This window comes from Petaurus breviceps, unplaced genomic scaffold, assembly GCF_028583685.1.
Source record: "Petaurus breviceps papuanus isolate PSGF00001 unplaced genomic scaffold, PetGlider_PUasm1.0 90822, whole genome shotgun sequence".
Lineage (NCBI taxonomy): Eukaryota > Metazoa > Chordata > Mammalia > Diprotodontia > Petauridae > Petaurus > Petaurus breviceps.
The window spans coordinates 4951446-4976757 of NW_027187351.1; the positions used below are offsets into that span (position 1 = coordinate 4951446).

General features: G+C 39.8%; 1 protein-coding gene and 1 pseudogene across 2 annotated transcripts; both read right to left on the minus strand.

Moving 5' to 3' along the window:
• LOC138148059 (serine/threonine-protein kinase ICK-like) overlaps positions 1–25312 on the minus strand; it is a 134227-nt pseudogene that overhangs the window by 30621 nt on the left and 78294 nt on the right.
• LOC138147997 (glutathione S-transferase-like) lies at positions 407–24786 on the minus strand. 2 transcript variants are annotated; one of them, XM_069070611.1, is made up of 7 exons: positions 24739–24786; positions 20940–21044; positions 19057–19108; positions 13763–13892; positions 13032–13173; positions 9723–9854; positions 407–1174 (listed from the first exon to the last, which is right to left on the minus strand). In XM_069070611.1, the coding sequence occupies exons 1-7, from the start codon at positions 24769–24771 to the stop codon at positions 1055–1057; spliced, it is 714 nt and encodes a 237-aa protein (XP_068926712.1). In that variant the 5' UTR covers positions 24772–24786; the 3' UTR covers positions 407–1054. The 2 variants fall into 2 exon arrangements, with proteins under 2 accessions (XP_068926712.1, XP_068926713.1); XM_069070612.1 differs by lacking the exon at positions 24739–24786 and adding an exon at positions 24347–24473.

Consider the following 25312-nt stretch of genomic DNA (forward strand, 5'->3'; position numbering starts at 1 on the left):
AATGAATGGTCTCATTTTCATGTAAATTTCAGCCTTGGGAGACAGGCATGATGGAGACCAACTATATTCCTATACTGAAACACACATACTCATACCTACACACAAAGCATCTTGATAAGGGGAAAATTCTTCACTAACTGTTACCTAGACCTTAGAGAAATTTCGAGATGCTCGAAACTAGAAGAAAAATTATCAGCATAGCTTTGGGAAGAGACAAGATCATCATTCACATGTTCCTAAACCTTACTTTACACCCCCCCCCCACCCCCGCCCCAACAAAAAAACCAATGCTACCTTTGCAAGGATTTTGTCATAGAACATTCATTCTATCCATACTAAACCAATAAACACAGACTGGCTGCCGATTTTCAGTTCTAACGGCAAAAATTAGAACACAGACCACAGATCTGGGCATAGAAAGCCTTTATTTGATGCATATCTGTTTCATTTGTTGTCACAGAACAGTAGTAACTGGGACTTAGGTCAGTAGCATTAACTAACATTTTGCTATTTATTAGGCTCCAACAATTAGAGTAATCCAACTTCAAATGCTATGGTCAGCAGAATTCTGCAAGCACTCTGTCCTAGGTGCTGGAGCAGTTTAGTTAAGGCTTGCCTGCCGAGGTCACTTCTGGAAGGTGAAGAGGCACAGAGCTGGTGGAGGTCTCCCTCAGGTCAGGGAACAGATGGGGAGGGTTAGGCTTAGGACATGTATATCCCTGAAGCTTAGAGAGTGAGCCACAGGAACCTGAGAGGGCTTACATAAGGTGGAGAAACCCATAAGGGAAGAAATCAAGAGATTATGCTTCAACTGCGGGCCCCAAAGCCAAGTGTTTAGGAAGGACTCAGCAAAGAAGAGATTTAGTCATTTCCTTGCCTCCTATGCCCTTCCTGGTTTTGTTAGGCTTCTCTGAAAGGCTACCATAGGCTATATGGTAGCTACCTAGAGAAGGCTCACAGAGCATTGGCATGACTGGAGTCTGACATTAAGGGGCCTAGAATCACAAAGTAATCACGCACTGAGCCTCATTCCATTGGTGAGTTTCCCGTTTTATCAACTGAAGATCTTCATAATCTTTTCTACAAACTTGGGATCGGTCACAGGCTTTCTCTTGCTGCCAGGGGCCAGGAATTTCTTAATTGTTGGGATATTACTCATTCGAGTTTTAAATTCCTAGAGGAAAAAAGGTTGAAAAGAAAGTCAGTTGATGGAAAAAACCTCATGACACAAAGTTCAAAGGACAATGGTGATAACCCCCCCTACCCCAATTCAGGGGTATCAGTATTGAAACTGAAGATGGTCTTAATGAATAATCAAAACCTATGTTTAATTGAGTGAACTAAAGTAAGTTAAATGACTCATCCAAGGTTACACTGCTAATAAACTGTGGAGCCAAAATTAAGGCTTGTGATTCAACTGCTATAAATTCTAGGGCCTTCCCTCTATTTATTATTTCCTATTTATCCTGTATATAGATTATTTGGTATATATTTCTTTGCATGTTGTCCCCAGGCAAGTCACATAAATCATCAGTCAATCAATCTCTCCTTCGTTCTAAGAAAAGCAAAAGACAGTACTTGCTCTAAAGGGGCTTCCAGTCTAATGGGAGAAAAAACATACAGAGAAATTGTGTACAAATCAGCTATATACAGAATAAATTGAAGATTATCAGCAGTGGGTAGATCCTAGCTACATAGGTTACAAAGACTTGTGAGAGACAGCAAAGAGTTGTTTCCACAGAACTGCTAAAAATTACTAAAGTTACTGATAAAAGGGAGTTAGCAGACAACAGGCAGACCCAACCAATCAGAAGGCAATCAGAGAGACCTTCAGACCAGGATAAGGACTGATCTAGTTTAAACTGGTCAATGACCTAGTATTCCAAAATTACTACTGTGCTTGCTTAACGAACCTCATGCATATTTTCTGACACACCTTGAATAGAATTAAAGCCTCACTAATGGAACATGGAATGCATGATAATGTATGATGAAGGGAAGGGGTCATGTATGAGAATATGGGTTTATGGAGAAATATTTATTTCCATGGGGTATATTCCCTATGGACATATGGAGAAAATTGAAACCCTGAAGAGAATGGACCAGTGTGTCCTCTGAAGGGAGGTTTCTGAGCTAACTAACAATAGAAAGATCCTCTCCTTTTTATATTCAGCACTCCTCCTTTCTAAAGAAGGGAGGAGTCAGTTTCTGGTCAGACATGTTCAATTGCTATAAATTTCTCCTTAATAAACTTCCTATCAAATTTTGGTATCATTATGTTTGTGTTTCTAATAGACGGTAAGCTCTTTGAGGGCAAGTTCTTTCTTTTTTCTCTTTTTGTATCCCCAAGTGCTTAGCACAGTACCTGGTCTATAGTAAGCACTTAATAAATGTTCATTGATTGATTGCAATCAGCCATCTTCTATAGCACACTGCTTACTCTCCTTGATTCAATCTGAGTCAAGTACATGAAAATGTCAATAAGAGTGATTAAGAGTGAGTGCCATCTATGGTTAAAAATAATATCTGCTTCTCCAGGTTTTGAACTTTGACATTTACTAGGTGTGTGACCATGGGCAAATCACTTCATCCAGTTTGCCTCAGTTTCCCAATCTGTAAAATGAACTGAAGAAGGAAATGGAAAACCACTCCAATATCTTTGCCAAGAAAATGCCAAAGGGGGTCACAAAGTCTTCTTGACTCTAGGTTTGGCCCTCTATCCACTATGCCACCTAGCAGATCAGGAGAGTTTTCTTGTCAAAAGTCGGATTTTACATGGGCTTTGAAGGAAACCAGGGAAGCCAGGAGGCAGAGATAAGGAAGGAGAGAATTCCAGACATGCAGGACAGTTAGTGAAAATGTCATATAAACTGTGAGCTTCAGTTTATTCATCTGTGAAATGGGGATAATAATACCCGTAGCCCCTTTGTATTGGGGTTGTTTGAGCATCAAATGAGATAATGTATGTAAAATGTTCTGAAAACCTTGAAAAACTGTATAATTGTCAGCTGTTAACAATTCATATTGGTCTTCCCTTTTGCAAATTAATCTTAAATTACAGAAGTTTGACTAGATCCAAAAATGTGACTATTTTTTCTTTTCTTTCCTAATTAGGTAATTGGGGGAAGGTGAATAGGGTGGATAGTCATAATGAGGAAGGAATGATTCTCAGTGCCACAGGTGCTGAGTTTCGCCCCATAAGCCTGTATATCTATATGGCCAGAAAGAGACACCTTTCCTCTCTACCTGCAGCTGGAAGGAGTCATTGAGAGAGAGTCAGTCATGGAGTCAGAAGGACCTGGGTTCAAGTTTTACATCTGATACCTACTGCCTGGGTTTCCCTGGAAAAATTCACTTAACCTCTCCATGTCTTAGGCAACTTTCAAGATCATAAGTTACCCAATATTTGCCCAACTGCATTATTGACAGAGGCAGTTACTTTGGAAAGAGATCTCTATGCCAAAGAATACCCAAATCAGAAAGAGCTGAACACAACTGAAAACTCCTGAACGACTGACTATTAGTTATATACCTAGCACTGTTCTATGCAACTTACAGACACCATCCTGTTTAACCTGGGAGGTCGGTGTTATTGGGAGACACACTTCATGGTTGAGGAAACTATTAACAAACAAGTTAATTGACTTGCCCAGGGTCATACATTGTTAGTAATGTCTCAGGCCCCATTTGAACTCAGCATTTCCTGACTCCAGACCTAGTGATCTGTCCACTCACTGTGCCCTCTGCTGATGATCTCCAATTTATCCTGTACATAGTTGATTTGTACATAATCTGTCTGTTACATTGTTTCTCCTGTTAGGCTGTAAGCCCCTTGAGAGCAAGGATTGTCTTTTGCTTTTCTTAGAACAAAGGAAAGATGGATTAACTGAGGATTTATGTGACTTGCCCGGACACAGAGCTAGGGAGCATCAGAGGCAGGATTCACACTCAGATCCCTCCCACATCCATGACTGGTCAGTGCAGCCACTGCACACCACTTCCTGTTTGATGAAACGCCAGAGCTTTATGCACATAGTTTTAGGGCATCCTACCCCACCAGCAGGATTATGTGTATACAAGTACAGTGGTCAAACATTATGTACACTACCCAAGTGCAAGGCGCCTTAAAGGAATTCACAAGAACATGATTTATAGTTACAGAAGCACCTTATAACTAACTATGTACCACTTGAAAGCATTTGGGGACAATCTGCTTAAACAGCACAGGCAGCTGTCTTTCAACATGCTTACCTTTCCTGAGCCGAGTAAATCTTTTTTCCTTCTCACATTGTAATAATGAATAATAATAGCTAATATTTTTATAGTGCCTACTATGTGCCAACCAATTTACAAATACTGTCTCATTTGACACAACAACACTGGAAGGTAGGAGCTATTATTATTCCATTTTACAGATGAGAAAACTGAGGAAAATAGATTAAGTGACTTGTGTAGGGTCACACAGTTGGTAATGTCTGAGGCTGGATCTGAACCCATATTTTTCTGACTCCAGGCCTGGCACTTTATCCACTGTGCCACCTACTTGCCCCACACATATGGTTTAAAGGGTATGTTTTGGAAGTTGCAAGGCAGGAGCAGAGTCAAGATAGCAGAGTAGAAGCAGGACCTCTGTGCGGCTCCGATTCTAACCTTCCCCAATCCATGTAAAAGAACAAAATTTGGAGCTGCAGAACCCACAAAATAACACAGAGAAGCTAACCTCCCACTGAGGACAGCCTGGTAGGCTGGCAGCAAGCAGCCAGTGCAGTGCTCTGGGAGCTGAGCCCAGGCCAGCGGGAGCCGAAGTTTTTAGCCCCAGGGCAGGTCTTACCAGCCACAGGCTGGAAGGCTCCAGATCACCATCAGCTGTGGCTGTTTCCAGATTTATCAACACACAGATGCGAAGGACAAAGTGAGAGGTCAGTGCAGTGTGGACTTTGGGACCCATAGTTGGGAGAGGATAGGCTTTTGCCCCAGGGCGAGAAGCCACTGAGACGCCTTGGCTCTGCCGGTGCCACATTGAAGCTTCAGTTCCTGGCCTGCAGACTGTAGGGGGCCCAAGTTACCAATCTGAGGGGTAATTGCTCTTGCTTTAACCTGATTGGATCTGGATTGCAGTCTAGGTTGGAGGTCCTGGGGTGTATGTCCAGCTTGCCAGAGTGTGTGGAGGCCTCAGAGAGGGCATCGAACTAATACCTCAGCATTTGGGACAAAAGCTCCCCTGTCTGGTGGCAGAGTCCTACTGGGGCAAAAAGCCCAGGGGTTAAGTGACTGAGGGGTGACAGGATGAGGCAAAGGAAGCAAAAAAAAAAAACAGAAGACTCCAACATTAGAGTCCTATTTTGGGGACAAAAAGGATCAAAGCATAGAACAGGAGGAAGACAGTGAAGTCAGAACTCCTGCACCAAAAGCTTCAAAGGAAAATATGAGCTGCTTACAGGCCACAGAGGACCTTAAGAAGCAGATAAGAGAAGTGGAGGAAAAATTGGGAAGAGAAATGAGAATGATGCAAGAAAATTATGAAATGAAAGTCAACAGCCTGACTGAAGAAAATCATACCTTAAAAAACAGACTAACTCAATTGGCAAAAGAGGCTCAAAAAGGCAATGAGGAGAAAGCTCAATGAGGAGAATCATTCCCTCAGATTTTGAATGGAACAAAGGGAAGCTAGTGACTTTATGAGAAATCAAGATGATGTTAAACAGATCCAAGCAAATGAAAAAAGAGAAGGCAATGTGAAATATCTCATGGGAAAAACCACTGACATGGAAAATAGATCCAGAAGAGATAATTTTTAAATTATTGGACTACCTGAAAGCCATGATCAGGGAAAGAACCTAGAAATCATCCTCCAAGAAATTCTCACAGAAAATTGCCCTGATGCTTTAGAACCAGAAGGCAAAATAGAGGTTGAAAGAATCCACAGATCACCTCCTGAAAAAGATCCCAAAAAGAAAACTCCTAGGAATATTATAGCCAGGTTCCAGAATTCCCAGGAGAGAATATTAAGAGCAGCCAGGAAGAAACAATTTGAATATTGTGGAAACTCAAGCAGGATAACACAGGATCTGGCAGCTTCTACACTAAGAGATCAAAGGGCCTGGAATATGATATTCCAGAGGGCAGAGGAGCTGGGATTAAAACCAAGAATCACCTAACCAGCAAAACTGAGTATCATGTTTCAGGGGAAAATATGGTCATTTAATGGAGTAGAGGACTTTCAAGCATTCTTAATGAAAAAACCAGAGTGAATAGAAAATTTCACATTCAGATACAAGAAGCAAGAGAAGCTTGAGAAGGTAAACAGGGAAAAGAAGCCACTTATCAAAGTTGAACTATTAACATTCCTACATGGAAAAATGATAATTGTATCTGATGAAAATTTTCTCATTATGAAAATAGTTGAAGGGAATAGAAATATATATATATATATATATATATATATATATATATATGTCTATATCGGAGGGTATACGGGCATATGAATACATATGTAAATGTGTGTATATATGTTTACAGGTATACATAGATAGAGGGCACAGGACCAATTTAATAGGAAGGGATGATACTTAAAAAGTGAAATTAAGAGTTGAGAGAGGAATATAATGAGAGGACATGGAGAGAGACAGAATGGGGTAAACTATCTCATATAGAAGAGGCAAGGGAAAATCGTCACAATGAAGGGGAAGAATAGGAAGGCAAAAGGGAATGGGTGAACCTTATTCACATTGAATCTGGCTCGGGGAGGGAATGACATACACAGTAAATAGAGGACCTCACCCTCCAGGAGAATAGGAGGAAGGGGATGAAAGGGGGGATGATGGAAGGGAGGGAAGTTGGAACACTCACTTTTGAAAAGGGACAGGATCAAAGTAGAGAATAGAACAAGTGGGAGGTGGGATAGGAGGGAGGGAAATATAGTCAGTCTTTTACAATATATCTACTATGTTAATATTTTTCATTAGCTACACATGTACAATCTATACTGAACTGCTTATCTTCCCAGTAAGGGCGGCTGACAAGGGAGGAAGGGAATGAATCTGGAATTCAAAGTTTTATAATCAAATGTTTAAAATTATATATACATATATACTATTATTAATACTATCTTACATGTAATTGGGAAAGAAGATATACAGGCACTGGGGCATAGAGATCCACCATACCCTACTGGAAAATTCTAAGGGGGTATGGGAGAAGATTTGGGAGAGAGCTATTTTGGGGCGGTGGGTAGGGGAAAAACGGGGAGAAAATTTGTAACTCAGAATCTGACGGAAATGAATGATGTAAATCAGAAGTTAATAAAGCATTTGAAAAATGAAAAAAAAGGGTAAGTTTCACAGTTTAAATAGGAAAATTTGGCATTAATGCGATCCAAATTAATAAGGTTTTACTCTACCTCCTGGATTTGTGTGTGTTTATGTATATACACACAAATATATATTATATATTTATAATATAATATATGTCTCTGTGTACATGTATCTACATAAGCACATAATATTTAACACATATGAAAAGGAACAGCTTGTCACAGTGGATAATAGGCCTCCCCATGGAGACAAGAAGATCTGAGGTTAAGTTCTGCTTCTGACCCATACTGGCTGTAGGATCAAGGCAAAGTCATTTAACTTCTCTGGGCCCAATTGACTGTCTAAAGCAATGGTTTTTCAAGTGTGGTTCAGGAACCCCAAGATTGTCCAAGACTCTTTCAGGGTTCTGTGAAGTCAAAAACTATTTTCTTGATAATACATTTTAATTTCTAATGAGGTAAATATCAATAGATATAAGCCACAAACACAGAAGCTCTTGGGGTGAGTGGGGGGCAAGGGCCCTCAATCATTTTTAAGAGTGTAAAGGTGTCTTCCCATCAAAAAGTTTGAGTACCTGTGCTCTAAGGCTGTAGACAAGATCTACATTGCTGGAAGAATTTTCCACAATGGGATTCCCTAAATCAGTGAAAATCACAGGTCCTGAATGAAGAGACACTAAAAACCTTATCTTTATTGTATAAGTACCTGATAAGCTATCTGCCTTTTTTAAACATTGAATGATCATTGTTTGGGAACTCTGGCAAAAGTAAACACAATGTGACCCAAGCCAGATTATACAATGGATGGTCCCACATTGGAAGAGAGAAGACCAGAAAGCTGGGGGTCCTCATGCATTGAGGATCATGTTTATAGAGGGCTTGAGAGAGTAGTTGTCAAAGTAGAGATTAGATGAGGAAAACATTTGGGTTCAATACCTACAATTTACAGCAATCCCTGCTTATTTACAGGGAATAATCTGGAGGAACAGAGTTGTTCAGTTGTGTCTGACTATTAGACATCCCATTTGGGGTTTTCTTGGTAAAGATACTGGTTTGACATTTCCAGAAATATCAAGAGAATTCTGGGATCAACTAGAGACTGTCTTTTTGTAAAATAATTTCACACTAAGAGTCTTAACTGGAAACATGATCTGGTCAGGTACTGAGACAAAGAGACAGGGTGGGGAAAAGAATGAGGACCCAGATATCTTTATGTGCTTGGAGAGGGAGGAATGGTAAAATGGTGACCCGAGTTAAGCTGGGCTTGCCACAAACCCTGACCCATTCCCTAGGTGGGCCAAGTGGCAAATAAAGTTGAACCAGATGTTTATATTAAGAAGAGTCCAAGCTGCTCTCTCCCCACAGTATCCATAACCATAGCAGGGGTGTGGTATCGGAGGGTCACCAGAACTAGTCTGTACTTAGACATGAGTTTTAAATTTGAGGCTTTCTAGATTTAGGAAAAGGGAAACTTGTACAGAAGAGACTGAAAAATTTAGGTTTCAGGAATATTTCCTTGGGACAATTTTCAACAAGGAGGCAGCTTAGGAGAAAAGTGGAGATAAAATCATTTTAAAGTATTAATCATCTTACCACGTAGAAGTATTGGGTATTCAATTCTCAATCCTTCTCTATGCTTACTTCAAAGTACACAATATATGTGTTTGTACATATACATATGTCTATATATCTATATACATACACATTAAGTGTACATATATGTATTTATTTCTTTTCCTTTCTGTCTAGACCTGTAACTTCATCAAGGGTAAGAACTCATAATGTGGGAACATCCTCATAAATCAGCATCTTAGAAAATTTCCTAGGAGCACTGAGACCCCCATGACTAGACTCTGCATGTGGTAGGAACTGATCCCTCATTCTTCTGACTTCCTAGGATTGTAGATTTGAAGTTGGAAGAGATCTTGGAGTAAATGAAAGGCCATTTATTCCAACTGCTCAATTCATTTTATATTTAAAGATGGAGTCTTCCCATCTCATATAGCCTGGAAATGCAGGGAGTACTCATGGCCAATTACCTGTTCCACTTTGTGCCCCACCCCAGCCACCCTGTTCACTCCTAGCTTAGTGTGAATAAATGGCCCATCTGCATTGTCTACCCCAGAACTCCAGAACTGAGATCCAACAACCCGTCTCCCAGGTCACTGGCTTTACAGGCCTGCGCCATCACAGCAAGCCAACCATCCATTTTTAGATGAGGAATCTGAAGACCAGAGTGGTGAGGGGATTTATACATAGTCACCTAGGTAGTAAGATGCAGAATCAGTTCTTGAATCTGAATGCTCTTAATGACAATCTTACTGACTAGATTTAAAATTGAAAGTCAACTGATCATCAGACATTTAAGGAAGAAGTCCTTGGTCAATTTCAAACTTCATGCTTTAGTTACCTTGAGTAAAGGAAATCCAGAGAGGGCATCAGGGACAGTCTCTTCCACCATTAGAATAGCTTCAATCAACTGCACATCTGCCATGCTCATCTGGTTACCCACAAGAAAGTTTTGTCCATGAGTCTTTAAAACCTGAATGACATAAGCACAGAGAATGGTAAGGATGCTTGTTACTTCTCAGACAGAGGAGTGATGGATTGACTCTAGCAGCAGAGTACATAGGAATGGGTGAGACTGTCCAATGTCTAGCTGATGGAAAGACAAGCTGGAATCCCTATATGTACATCATGAAGGAGCAAGAAGAGGGAGTGAGAAGGAAAGCATGATTAATTATCAATTCCAATTTAAAATGAAGTTGCACCATTAAATTCTAGACTTTTGCCCCTCTCATGTCCTGTGTTTAAAGGGATGTATGTATATATTGTAAACCCACAGATTCATAGATTTAGAGCCAGTACAACCCTCTCATTTTACAGATGAGGAAGGTAAGACTCACACAAGTAGTTAATAAGTGGTTAAGTGACTCACACAAGTAGTAATAGAGGCCAGATTTTAAATTATATCCTCTGACTTTACCTAGTGTTCTTTCCACTGTATAATGCCACTTCTTTGGAAATCAGTTTATCCAAAACCATTTTTTTTTTCACCAGGGAAAGAAGATTAGTGTGGAGGGACTTCAGGTGACTGGTATGGACCCCAAAGTTGGTCCCCCAATGCAGTATCCATGACTGTCCATTAACCAGGCTTACTGTAGAAATTTTCTAATATTTTCTGAGCCAGAGAAAATGAACTGGCTTCAATGTAGGGAGATGCCTTTTCCAACTACCCTCCCTGCCCTTCCATTTCATGAAGGTTGGCCAGCTAACAAGACCAAGTATAATAAAGGACTAAGGAAGGGAGTCAGTGGCCAAAGCAGATGGATTTCCCATTAGAATGACCCCTTGGCTTCCTATTCCCAGTTTGTTTACTTTGTAGATTTTTTCAATTTTGTTTTAAACCCTCTATTACACTGTTGATCACAGGAAAGAAAGAGGTGAAAGCATAGCCACCCAAGGAAGGGATGTGCCTAACAATGTCTCCAATCCAATTAGAAGTATCTGAATCTTGGGTAGTGTGGGACACTCTGTGCCAATGCTATGCTCCTACAGGGCATTATTATAGTTTATGGTTATGGGCCATGCCTAGAATCAGGAACTTCCAGAGGACAGTAAGAAGAATTTTGTCAAATCCTGAGTACCAGGCCTTCTCCACAATTTGTATTTTTTCAATTTCCTTTCTTTTATTTAAAGTATTTGTGTTCCTAATCAGTTCTGATACAGAAGATCAGATAAAGACACAGGTGACAGGAAAAGGGAAATAGATAACAGAAAGAACAAAGGAAAAAAAAAGAATCTCTCTTCCTATTACGGTTTTCTGTGGAGTTTGAATAGGGTAAGGTGATCAGAATCTTGACCCAAGGTACTAAAATTAAAAGGAAACAACAGAAAGTTCAGTCCTTTTGTAGCATGGAAACAACAGAGCATAGTCCATCATTAATAAAAATTAGGTAAAATTGGGGAAGCTAGGTGGTGCTGTGAATAGAGCACTGGCCCTGGAGTCAGGAGGACCAAAGTTCAAATTTGGCCTCAGACACTTAACACTTACTAGCCCAGTGACCATTGGCAAGTCAATTAACCCCAATTGCCCTGCCCTACCCCTCCAAAAAGAAAAAAAAAAGGATTTGGTAAAATTGGAGACTGCTAGTTCCAAAGCTTGCAGGGAAGGGGAAGGGAACAAGTGTTCATGAAGTACCTACTACATACTAGGCTAGTGGTGGGGCCTCACGGCTGCAGGTTCCCCACCCCTGCACCTTAATACAGGTTACAGTACAATGCCTAGTACAGGCATTGTAGACTGATTGCTCAAAAAATGTTATTTCATTTGATAGTGGGTGTATCCTCCTAATTCTTGTTGCTTCCCCCCGACCCATCCTGGTACCAGAGCACCCCCTAAACTAAGAAAATATCACCTGCCCCAGCAGAAAGCTTCTTGGTCACAAAGTCCATAATTTCTCCAGTGCTAGGTCTTTGGAAGCACTAACCTACCAGAGGCCAGTAAGGTCACAGTTAGAAGCGAATTTACTGATGGTCTGGGATAGAACATCTTCACATTATGGATTTAGAGTGGGTGGTGTCCTCAGAGGCCATCTGGTCCAACCTCTTTGTTTTACAAATGAGGAAAGTGAGGCCCAGAGAGATTAACTGACTTGCTCAAAGAAACCCAGGTAGTAAGTGAGGGAGGCAGGAGGATGCTGGTTTTGTAACTGTGTTTCCTTTCTTCCTTTTCTTGTTCCTTTTGGACAAGATTCACAATTTCTGATGTTAGGGAGATCCTAGTATATCCCCTTCAAATAACCTTCTCTGCAACTAATAGTCTTAGATAATTAGAGACAGCTAGGTGGGGCAGTGGATATAGCACCAGGCCTGGAGTCAGGAAGACCTGAGTTCAAATCCAGCCTTAGATAACTACTGGCTGTGTGACCTTGGGCTAGTCCTTCATTTTCTGTATATCCAAGTTTCCACATCTGTAAAAAGGGGATAAATTGTTGTAAAGATCAAAACAAGATAACTGTGAAGTACTTAGCCTAGTGCCTGGTACAGGTGGTTATATAATTGTTGTTATTCAGTCACATTCAGCTCTTTGTGACCCTATGGACATATCACATCAATACTATCAATGAGGTTTTCTTGGCAAAGATACTGGAGTGGTTTGCCATTTCCTCCTCCAGTGAATTAAGGTAAACAGAGGATAAATGACTTGCCCAGGGTCCTCTTGGGCTACCTTCTAGGCAAACGGTTAAGTGACTTACCCAACATCACAACTAGTAATTGTCTGAGACTGGATTTGAATTCAGGTTTTCTTGACTCCCTGCCTAATGAGCTATCCAATGAACTCTCTAGCTGCCTCCATGTAAATGTTAGCTAGCTGTAATAATAATAGTAGCAGCTGCATGGAGCACTGAGAATTCAAGTGAGTAAGTCACGCAGGCCACATGTATCTGAGCTAGAACTTGAACCTGGGTCTTCCTGCCTCTGAGGCCAGGCTATCATCTCCTATACCACACTGCCTCTCAGTGCCCTTCCATGAGTCCTTAGAAAACTAAAATATGTTCCCCTGAGGTTAGTTTTACTAAAAAACACATAGCAGGGGAAAAATCATTAAGAGAACTGCCCTAGATCCTGCTCTTCTCTTCCCTCCGCCCCTCTCTGTCTCTGTCTCTGTCTCTCCTGGTTTCTTCATTCTAAATGCATTGGATCTTCTGCCATTTACCTTTTCATAAGCAGGGAAGTATCTGGTTTTGGCCTTGTCAGTGATTTCAGTCAGTCTTTTTGGCTGTTCTTCTCCTTTTAGGTAAGGATATAACATGACTAGCTCCATCAGATCCATTGCTCCCTCTGAGTACATGATAATCCTTAAAAAAGAAAAAAAAGTATGTAGTGTCTCAGTTAATGATTCCTTTGCTTGGCTTCCCCAACTAAGCATCCTTGAACCACATGAGGGGTACCTGCAAGCCTGTTCATTCCCTAAGGCTAAACCCTTTCAAAGCAAAGGTGCTTTCTAGAATTAAGAAAATCTTTTTTTTTTTTTTAATCCCCCTGAAACGTCTTGTCCCAATCAGGGAAGGTAATTCATTCCCAGTTCTCCCAGCCAGTCTCTGCTTCCTATCTCCAAAAGAAGAAAAGCAACTAAAAACTTTTCTCAACATGTTATGGAAGGTCCCACTACTGAGGAACTAGAGGGTGACAAAAGGAAGGCTGGGCTTCTTTGAACTCTAAGCCTCTTCCTTAAATTCTCCAAAACAAAAAAGCTCTTGAGAACCAAAAGGAGGCAGACAGCCAAAGGTCACATTGGTCCTGAAGATGCTCTAGGCTTTGCTCATTATTCAAACCAATATCATACAGAAAAACCAAGATTCTGTTTGTGGATGACAACTGTGTGGGACAGGGCTAGCAACCACTTAGGCAAGTCACCCCCAGGCAAGAACAGAACTGTTACAGTACGTTGCTCTCTCCTTTATGTCCTTCCCAAGTAGATTGTATTTCTCAGCAATATAGTGGAGAATGGCTCTGCACTGAACCAGCTTCATCCCATCGATTTCAACCATCGGCACTTGTTGGAACAGCAGGACAGCTGAGGATGGAAAGCATAGGCCTAGATGTCAAAACTTTGGGCATCCAGCAACTGACACACACTACAAAACAGTACTGTCAGGTCCTGGGGCAGCAAATGAGCAAGAAAATTAAAAGGAGATATGGAAATGAAGGAAGGATGGAAAACCTTGTGCATGGAACCAAGAAGCAAAAGGAGTGTTGGTCTCACCCATGGACCTTTCTGTTCTTAAAGAGAGGAAGAGAGACACACTTTTATTTATAGCATTGATGTGTAAATGAGAACTTAACAGAAATTGTTAGATAGCACAATGAATACAGCCTTGAACCTGGATCAAAGAAGACCTGAGTTCTAATGTAGCCTCTCACATTTACTAGCCATGTGAGTTGGGCAAGTCAGTCAAATTTCTATAGGCCTTAATTTCTCCCCCTTTAAATGGGGGATGATAATAGCACCAACATCCCAGGGTTGTTGTGAAGGAAGAATGAGATATTTGTAAAGCACTTTGCAAATCTTAAGTGCTATATAAATGCTAGTTATTAATGTTGATATTATTAACTGGCTGGAGTATTGGGTTAATGAAGCTAAAGCCACTGACTAATTTGACCCTTGGTTAATGTCCAGAGCCTGCTAACCACTGTGCTTCACTAAAATCCCACCTTCTACGGGAAGCCTTCCCTGATTCCCCTTCAGTCTAGTGCCTGTCCTCTGCTTATCAGCTCCAATTTGCCCTGTATATATCTTGTATGTATTTGGTTGTTTGCATATAATTGCTTCCATTAGGATGGGAGCTCCTTGAGAGCAGAGATTGCCTCTTGCCTTCCTTTGCATCCTCAGAATTTAGCACTGTGTCTGATACATGTCGAACTAGGTGTTTAATAAATGTTATTGACTGACTGCTTCCTGGTCACAGATCACCACTCTTTCTCTAGGATGGTGATCTTTTTTAAAAAATTTATTTATTTTTAATTTTCAACACTCATTTCCACAAGATTTTTAGATACAATTTTTTTCTCTCCCCGTCATTCTCCTACCCCCACCCCAAAATAGCAAGCCTACTGAATACCCCTTCCTCCAATCTATTCTCTCTTATATCCTCCCCCTTCACCCCCTAACTTCCTAGTAGGACAAGATGGGTTTCTATATCCTAGTACCTGTATATCTTATTTCCCAGCTACATGTAAAAAAAAACACAACAAATTTTTAAACATTTGTTTTTAAATCTTTGAGTTTCAGATGTTTTTCCCTTCTTCTGTCCTCATCCAGCCCCACTGGGAAGATAAGCAATTCAATATAGATTTTACATGTGTAGTTACCCACATCACTTCCATAGTAATTATACTGTAAAAGACTAACTATATTTCCCTCCATCCTATCCCACCCCCCATTTAATCTATTTTGTCCTTTGACCCTATCCCTTTTCAAAAATGTTTGCTTCTAACTACTCACTCCCCCAATCTCTCTCTTCTATCCTCCCCACTCTTATCCTCTACCCCACTATTTTCCTGTAGGGTAAGATACCTATTGAATGTGTATGTTATTCCTTCCTTAGGCCAAATTCAATGAGAATCAGGTTGTCCCATTTCCTTTCACCTTCTTGCTCTTCCCCTCCATTGTAAGTTTTCTCTTGCCTCCTTTATATAAGATAATTTACCCTAATCTATCGCTCCCTTTCTTCTTCTCCCAATAAATTCCTCTCTTACTTCTTAATTTTTTTATATATCATTCCTTCATATTCAACTTATCTTGTGCCCTCTATGTATATATGAACATACAAATGCCCACATTCACATATATATGTTTATATATACATACATATATATGTATGTATTCATATATATATATATATATTCCCTTCCCCTATTTTCATACTGAGAAAAGTCTTATGAGTTACAATTATCATTTTTCCCTGTTGGAATGAAAATGGTTCAACTTTAATATGATTTCTTTTTCTTTTTTACCTTCTCATGTTTCTCTTGCTTCTTGTATTTGAAAGTCAAATTTTCTGTTCAGCTCTGGTTTTTTCATCAAGAAAGCTTGAAATTCCTATTTCATTGAATGACCATATTTTTCCCTGTAACATTATACTCAGTTTTGCTGGATAGGTGATTCTTGGTTTTAGGCTTAGCTCCTTTGACCTCCTGAATATCATATTCCAAGCCCTTTGATTCCTTAATGTAGAAGCTGCTAGGTCTTGTGTTATCCTGACTGTGTTTCCACAATACTCAAATTGTTTCTTCCTGACTGCTTGCAGTATTTTCTCCTTGACATGGGAACTATGGAATCTGGCTATAATATTCCTAGGGGTTTTCTTTTGGGGATCTTTTTCAAGAGGTGATCGGTGAATTCTTTCAATTTCTACTTTGCCCTCTTGTTCTAGAATATTAGGGCAATTTTGCTTGATAATTTCTTGAAAGATGGTGGCAAGGTTTTTTTTTTGATCATGGCTTTCAGGTAGTCCAATAATTTTTAAATTGTCTCTCCTGGATCTATTTTCCAGGTCACTAGTTTTTCCAATGAGATATTTCACTTTGCCTTCTATTTTTTTCATTTGTTTGGATCTGTTTTATAGTATTTTGATTTCTCATAAAGTCATTAGCTTCCAATTGCTCCAATCTAATTTTGAAGGAGTTATTCTCTTCAGTGACTTTTTGAAATTCCTTTTCCATCTGGCAAATTCGACTTTTTAAAGCATTCTTCTCCTCATTGGCTGTTTTGGGCCTCTTTTGCCATTTGGGTTAGTCTATTTTTAAGGTGTTATTTTCTTCAGTGTATTTTTGGGTCTCCTTTAGCAGGCTGTTGACTTTCTTTTCATGATTTTCTTGCATTAGTCTCATTTCTCTTCCCAATTTTTCCTTCACTTCTCTTACTTGATTTTCTTGAGCTCCTCCATGGCCTATAACCAACTTATATTTTTCTTCGAGGCTTTTGATGCAAGGGTTCTCACTTCGATGTCTTCCTCCTGCTCCATGTCTTGATCCTTTTTGTCCCCCAAAAAAGGATTCTATTGTCTGTTTGTGCTACAGTGGCTTGCTCATATTGGTAGCCAATTACTTGACTTTTGAGCTCTTTGCCATGGTAGAATGCTGCTTCCAGAATGGAGAGAGCTATGTCCCAAATAGCTTGGGTTTTTGCAGCTGCCAGAGGTGTTAGATGGGCCCTCTCTCTACAGCCCCCGCACGTTCTGGCTCACTGGTCACATACCCAGGACCACATCCAAGACCGCGATCCAGATCCAAGCAGGGCAAAGCAGAGCACTGAGCCTCTGAATGGTCACTTGGTCCCCCTACAATCTGCAGGCCAGGGCCTCTGGAAGCAGCCACAAGACAGCGGCTGCAGCCACTGCACCTCCTCCACTTCTTCCTCCAGTGGTAGCATCTGGACCATACTCTTCCGTCCTCCCCTGGACCAACCAAGTTCCACACTGACCTTTTACTTTGTCTTTGGTATTTGTGAATTGAGAAGTCTGCATACCGCAACAGCTGCTGTTGATTGACTCTTATGAAGTCTGCTCTAGCCAACACTTGAAGGGGCTGCCCAGGGGCTAAAACCAGGGCTCAGGTGGGATTGCCCTCATGCCGCAATGGACCCTTCCTGCCAGCGTGCTGTACTTCCTTCAGTGGGATATTTATTGCTTTCTGTCACTTTGTGGGTGCTGTAGCTCTAAAGTTTGTTTAGAGTCATTTTTTACATGTATTTGAGGAGGTGAAAGCCAGAGCTGAGTGGAAATCCTGTTTCTACTCCACCATCTCAGTTCTGCTCCTAGGCTGGTCATATTGCAAAAGGGGAATCAAATGGAGGTGCATAAATACAAATCCATCACCCCAACGAGGTAAACCATGAAGAAACCAAGTATATATAAGTGTCTTACAATAAGAGGTCAAAGAAGTTTCCAAAGGACACACAAAGGACCATAGAATATTAGACCTAGAAGAAGCCTTCAGAGATTACTTTGTCTAGTATTTCTTTTCACAGAGCTGGACACTGAGCCCTCGAGCATTGAAATAACATGTCAAAGGACACAAAATGATTTAGTGGCAGAGTGAAGACCAGAATTCAGGTGTCCCACCTCTCAGAGGAGTGCCCATTCCCTCACCCCTCCTATGTCTCATGCAGAACAGTATAACAGAATCTGCAGCCTTTAGGGGAATTGGAATTAGGAGCAGAGGCAGCCTTGGACCCTATTAAAGAGGGAGTAGAGAGGACTTCTGGTGTTTGTAAAATTCTTCTGAAATATGCCCTAACAACCAAACAGGTTTCCTGGTGATGAGTTATCAGTGCTCCCTGTCTCTCCTCAAATTATACTGTAGTAATCTATTTGGATGCTGTATCTCTTAGTAATACACAAACTCCTTAAGGGGGAGAAGTGAATTTTTATTTTGGATGTGGTGTCTGCAGCACCTAGCATAGTATCCAGCATACAGCAGTTGTTTGATGAATACATTCATGCCTAATGAATAAATGCACAAGGTCTATTCAGGTTCACCAAAGCAAAAGATTGAGGCATTTCAGTAACTTTATGTCTGCTTGTATGTGACTTTGAGCTATGTTGGTGTTGTTTAGTCATTTCCTACTCTTTGTGACCCCATTTGGGGTTTTCTTGGATAAGATAGCAGAGTGGTTTACCATTTCCTTCTCCACCTCATTTTACAGATGAGAAAACTGAGGAAAACAGGGTTAAATGTTAAACTTGTCCAGGGTCACACAGACAAATTTAAACTCAGGTCTTCCAGGCTCCAGGCCTGGAACTCTATCCACTGCCCCACTTTGAGCCATACCTCAATGTTAATCTATATATCTCATTGGGTACAAAACAGATAATCCACATTTCTATTATCAGGCATCCTGTAGTGTAGTTAAAAGTATTGCCTTTTAAAAACGTGTTCTTCCCATTCTAATTTTATTAGGACAGTGTTTTTGATGGCTTCCTTCAGCTTAATAAAAACTAAAGGCAAACTCATGGATTTAGAGCAAAAGGGGTCTTACAAGTCACCTGATCCAGCCTCTCAGTCCACAGAGGAAGACAGTGAGACCCATAAAGGTTAACTGACTTGTCCAAAGTCACATAGATAGTGAGTGGCAGGCAGAGCCAGGATCCAAACCAAGATGTTCCAATTTCAAAAGTATCATTCTTTCCACTGAATGATGATGCCTTTCAGAGTTTCAAATGCATTTTTATACTCACTTGTTTGTAACTTTTGTAATTGTTCTTTTGTTTCAAAAAGTTGTTCTTCAAACTAAAACAAAAACAGAAATACAAAATGGTATTAGGAAATGTCATGGGCAATTCAGGAGAGTGTGCGTTTACATAAGTTTATATAAGAATTTACATAAGTATATATTATTAACCAGAAGTGGTCTATTTATATGTGCTAAATATTTGTATGTTTATGTAGGCATGTTGTCTCCCCTGAAAGAATATTATCTCTTTAAGGGTTTGGAAGCTAGGCCAGGTTGGACTTGTCTTTACATCCCCACAGGCCTAACACAGTATCTGGAATGCCATAGGCACTTAATAAATGCCTGCTGATTGTTCACTCTCTTGAACTGATCACTTCTAGGAGAGTGATCTTGGGTATGTCTGGTACCTGAAAATTTAGTCAAATCCCCCTAAGCCAGAAAAGCTTTTGCTGCATGCTCATAGACAAACTGAATGGCTGTCATTCAAGGCCTGGACTAGCTAACCTCTGAATGGCTCATACCCTTATTTCTAGTCACCAAGTGAAGAATTATACATTTTTGCTCTAGCAATTCTCAAAACCTGTTTGCCCTGCTGTAGAAGGGTTCCATTGTAACTAACACCAATATACAAGGAAAAACTTGTAATGTCCCCCCAGGGAAATCACAGATATTGAAATAAGGATTATGCCATTGTCACAATGGCAGTGTAAGTCTTTTTATAGGACCTCTCCTACTTCATTTATAAATTTACTGACTGGATTGTGAAATAACCTTTATTAATTACTTATTAAATACCTGACAGAGACACTGAAGACCTGGGCCAGGACTAGAGGAAAGCAAGGGAGGCAGTTACAGAGGAGAGCAAACCCATGGATGAACACAGGGGGACAATTTTTAATACTATGTTTTTATAAATGTGCACATTACATAATGTCAGAAAATTCTGCCGTCTGCAACATGTGGAGACTGGTTTTTTGAGAAGCAAAAACCCCCCAAACCATCTTTTAAGTAGTAAATTTTAGTAACTGTGTTACATTGAAGGCTTAAAATTTCAGCTTCACAGGGAGCCTGATTTTCTTTTGCTTTCTTTTCTTAAATCTAAAATTTTAAATATTAAATAAGACTTTTCTCTCACTCTTCCCTCTCCCTCCACTGAAAAGCAAACAAGACAAAAGGAAAAGAAAATCCTTGTAACAAATATTCATAGTCAAACAAAACATATCCACACCTTTTTTTTTTAAAGGGCATTATGGTTTATTTATTTAAGAGATCTTTGACTTTAAACAAAGCCAGTGAAAATGCTCACAAAAGCATCAACATATATTCATACTTTCCCAAAATGTATGAAATTCAAGTTCTTCCCAATGACCACAAATACCTTGTTCTAGGTCTAGACTGAAAAGCTTTGGGAGCTCAGGAAAATTAATATTCAGATTTGGAAAATTAAAGCCTTGAAAGTCACTCCTAAATTTTGATTCATTCCTTGTATATAGGAAGCTCTCTTAATACTTAATTAAATATTAAACTCTAAATACTAAACAGAGGGTCTTCAGCAACTCATTAACTTCTCTAGCCCTTAGTTTTCTCATCTATAAGAAGAGAGAACTGGATTAAATGATTCTCTGAGGGGCCTTATGGCTCCAGACCAATCATCAAATATTTCTAAAACTATAAAGCAAATAGCAATTACAAAGTTAGATTGTACTGAAAAAAAAAAGCATATCAATTTTCACAAGTCAACTTTTGGAGGAGACAGTTCTTGGTTAAAGGGAGGGACTGGGTGTAACAACTAGAGACATTTAGGCCACAGCTGGTTCTAAGATGTGCAAGAGGCTTGAGAACAATGAAATCTCCTTGGAAAGTTCCCCCACCCCAAATGAGACAAACCTCCACTCCAGCTGCAGCTAAGAGCCATCTGATGGATTCCATTCTGCCCCTTCCATTAAAGTAGTGGAGGACTGGTTTACTTGCCATTGTGATGTTTTGAGTTTTCTGAAAAAGACAAAAAAAGTATATATACAATTTTAAGTGACCCTTAAATGAGACTGGATTTCATGTTCCCAGTATAATCCCATTTCATACAGTTGGAGATTGATTAAATATTTGAAAATTTCATCTGATTTGTATGGTATAAGTCATTTATACAAGATTGGTTCATTATAAGCAACTGTGTTAGGCAGGGGTATGTCTGTAAAATAAATTTTACAATTTACAATTACAAAAAAAAATATTTGGTGGAAAAACATCCACATATATGAAATACAAAATTATCCAAGACAAACATTTAATTATCTGTAAGGATTATGATACAAAATGAAGACCACTGAATTTGAAGAGAGAAGGACTAGATAAAAACCAGTGTTCCTCACTAAGTGGACTTAGGAGGGTAGGTCACTTTGGAACTCTATTTACCTCATCTATAAAATGAGGAAGCTCAGTTAGGGGATATCTAGGGTCCTTTCCAGATTTAAACACATGACCTTAATCCCGCTATTTTCTCCATTTAACAACAACAAAAAAGGCACCATTTAAGCTAACAACAAAAACCAGAAAATATTTGCTTACAGTGTATCCCTCTATTATCTGGGGTTTTTAGGTCATTGCTTCCTAATGAAATCTCTTTTTAAAGTATGGTACTGGGTGTACTTTAAAACAACAAAAAAAACAGGACCTTTAATAAAGATCCTACTTATTCAGTCTTATCTAAGGAGAGGAGTAAGAAGAAGAGGACAAGGTTAATGATAGAAGAATAGCAGAAAGGCTATTAAGTTTTTATAATAATTTATATTACTATATATTATATAATATAGTATATTCATATATAATATACATTTTATAATAATATAGAATATATTGTTATATAATATTATATATACATAACATAATGTATATAATAATAATACTGGGAAAAAGAGAAGGGCAAGAGGGGAAAGAAGGATGGAGGGAAAGAACAGACTAGGTGGGTTCTGAAAAGATAGAAGAATTTTAGAGCTAGAAAGGACCTAGCCCAATGCCTTTTTTTTTTGTCTCAGATGAGGAAATTAAGTTTGAGGCACCTTGCCCATGACCACACCTTAAGGTGTTGAGTTAATTTGATTCACCAACTATTGACTAAGTACCTTGTCGATGCAAAGAACACTCTGAGGCAGTTAGAAACCAAAGGTGACGGTGGCTGGCTAGATGGAGCAATGAATAGAGCACAGGCCCTGGAGTCAGGAGAACCTGAGTTCAAAACCAGGCTCAGACACAACAAAAAAAACTAGCCATGTGACCTTGGGCAAGTCACTGAAACCCTAACAGCACTCCAAAAAAAAAAAAGAAAAAGAAAAAGAAAACAAAGGTGATGGAGTGGAAAGAGATAAGCAAAGAGCCCAAGTTCAAATCCAGCCTCAGATGATAGCTAAAGTGTTTCTGGGCAAGGCACTTAATCTCTGACTTTGTTTCCTAGGCTGTTAAGAACCTACCAACCAGTATTGTTGTGAAGACCAAATGAGATAATAACTGTAAAGTCTCTGGCACATAGTGAGCAATATAAATGTTAGCTGTTATTATTATCCTGGTTACAAGTAATTTATATTCTAGTGAGAATGAAATGTGCCCCTTTTCCATCATTATTCAAAAAGCCAGGAAATTTCTTTCCCACAACCTGTAACCCTAAATCAAGGCTGACAAATAACGGCCGCATTTTGTTTTCCACAATTCTTAATTCAGGCAGTTTTCCCACTTTCCCTGTTACTCCCTCTAACCTCTTCCCCATTTAGGATTATTAAGTCCCTGAGAGGGACTTCATGATTACATAACTTAAAATTAACAGTACAGAGTCTAACAAGAGAATCCCCATGACTTCCTCGATATGTCCCATTTCCCCAAGTACATTCTGTTCCCCAATTCAGAACACCTAGGTAATGATTAACTCAGAGAGATCCATTTGTACAGATGATAGATTATGTATTAATCAGGTTTCTGTGGACAACCCCCAGGGCACTCAGTCACTATTTCCAACACTAACAGGGGGAAAATTTTTTTTTTAATTAAAATTATCCTTTTTTTTAAAGACATGTACAGTCTGTCAGCAAAGTGTTTGATTATCAGAACACTAATTACAGACCAAATATTTGTATCCACTTACAAAATACCTTTCTTATGGAAATATGGCAGGGCAGAAAGTTAATAAGCCATTAGGGCTCAGTCTTAAACCTTCACCCCCTCCCCCCAGAAAAAAAAAGAGGAAATTGTGTGGAGGAAAGGTGAAGAGAGGGTAAGAAAATGCATGTGCTCCTAGCACAAACGTGGTTTTTAGCTATAGATGAAAGAATATCTTCAATAGTTCAAAAGATTGACAAATCTTTACCCTCTACCCCCAGATTAGTAGACAGGACTCTATGAATTGTCTTGCCCCCTTTTCTTCTTCATGCCCCAATCTTCTGATGGCCAGCTTTCTGGAGTTGAACCTTAGAGCTCTGATAAATTAGTGCTTGGGCCAATCTTTCAGGGACACTGTAAGTTAATTAAGTTCTCCCAGGTTGGGCTGGCCTAGCCTGACCAAATAACCACTACTTCTAACACTATCAAGAGTTTTTGGATTAAAACCATTTTTACTTAAAGAAAAAATAAAAGACAGGTATAGCCCACTCACACAGTAACTGGTTATCCAAACATTCTGATTCTAGAATGCTCTTCTATCACTTTTGTCCAGGAGAAAAGAGTTTTCATAATTTTAAATATTTAATCCATTATCTCACTAGGACAGAAGATTAACAGTTATTTTCAAGAGCTTTTTAAAGACTATTTTGGCAATTTCAGCTTTGGAATTGCTGTCCAGCCCTCTGGATCAAGAAAGACCTTTCTCAAAAGAAATAGTTACTCATTTCCCAGGCAATTCAGACAGGACTCCTTCCTAAAGAAAGGTCAATCCATCTGTTCCGAGGCAGCCCCACCAAGGCAAATTTCAGAGGCAGCCAGTGCTATACAGGACCCCAGGTTTTCAAAACAGTTTACAGATACAGCCCTTTGAGCGCCTACCATCACACCTATTTCATAGACGCAGAGACTAAGACACCTTGGGATTATGTGACTTGTCAAATGTCACAATAAAATTAGGATGCCTGTTTCCTCACACCTGGATGTGAAGCCTAAACTCGGAGAGAGAAGGTGGTGAAGGTGGAGTGAGGGCGAGGGGCCTGTGCTGCAAAGCAGAGACTCTCTGGAGCAAGGACAGGGATAGGAGGAGACCCTGTTAGCAGGGAAAGCAGAGCGCAGGGAGGGAAAGGCTAGGGAGTTCTGCATATTCTCACCCTCCACTGCTGAGGAAGAGAGTCCCTCGAGCTGGGTCTAAGAGGAGTAGCTTCTGGGAGAAAGCTAGCTGGGAAGTACAGGGAGGGAGCCCTAGTTATGCGAAGTGGGAGAGGACTTTGGGCGAAACCTACCAATGGTGACTCTGCTGCTTTGCATGCCCAACTCAGCTGCAAGGTATCTTGGGAAGGAAAAAAAAAACTTCCCCAATTGCAAAGCAATTCCACTGCCATTAAGTTTCCGCAGTGGGTGCAAAAAACAGTGTTTTTCAGGAAGCTATAGAGATATGCCCCTTAGGATTCTCGTATTGATCTTTGCTTGTGGTCACCCCACTTGAAAGAAAGCCTTTCATTGTCTGTATGGCTGGGTCAGGCGGCTGTGACATCTGTCATACCATTGATCTCCAGTATCGTTTCGACAGATCCATCTAGAGAGGCCCTCATTGCTTCATGTGTTCCTCTTCTCTGCTAGAACAAGCTCCCTAGGTCTATTTGTAGGAAACTGTAGAGTAGACAAGATTCCAGGACTCCAGACACATCCAAATGAGGCACTGCACTTGGAAAGTCTGGCTTGCTTTTTCCGCTATAATGTACACATCTGGAGGACCCCTGCAAACCAAAACTAAAAAGAATCATATGAAAACACACTAGCAGACATCACATGAAAACATGATAGCCTGACTTCCTTTTGCAAAATTCTTGGAACCCTGCAATTCACAAATTCGTTTATGTAGAGATCAAAATGAAATGGAGAAACGATTATGTAATTTAAAAGAAAAAATTCAATAAAGTCAAAATATCTAACAAATTAACTGAGCTAGTCACTTCCCAGACAGAAACATACACAGACCTTGTAATTATATCTGCAATCATGAGTTTTTTTTTCTTTAAAAACAAAAGTAAAAAATAATACACCTAATTTCCATCTATTATCACTAACATTCTCAATGAAAACAAGAAAAACCTCAA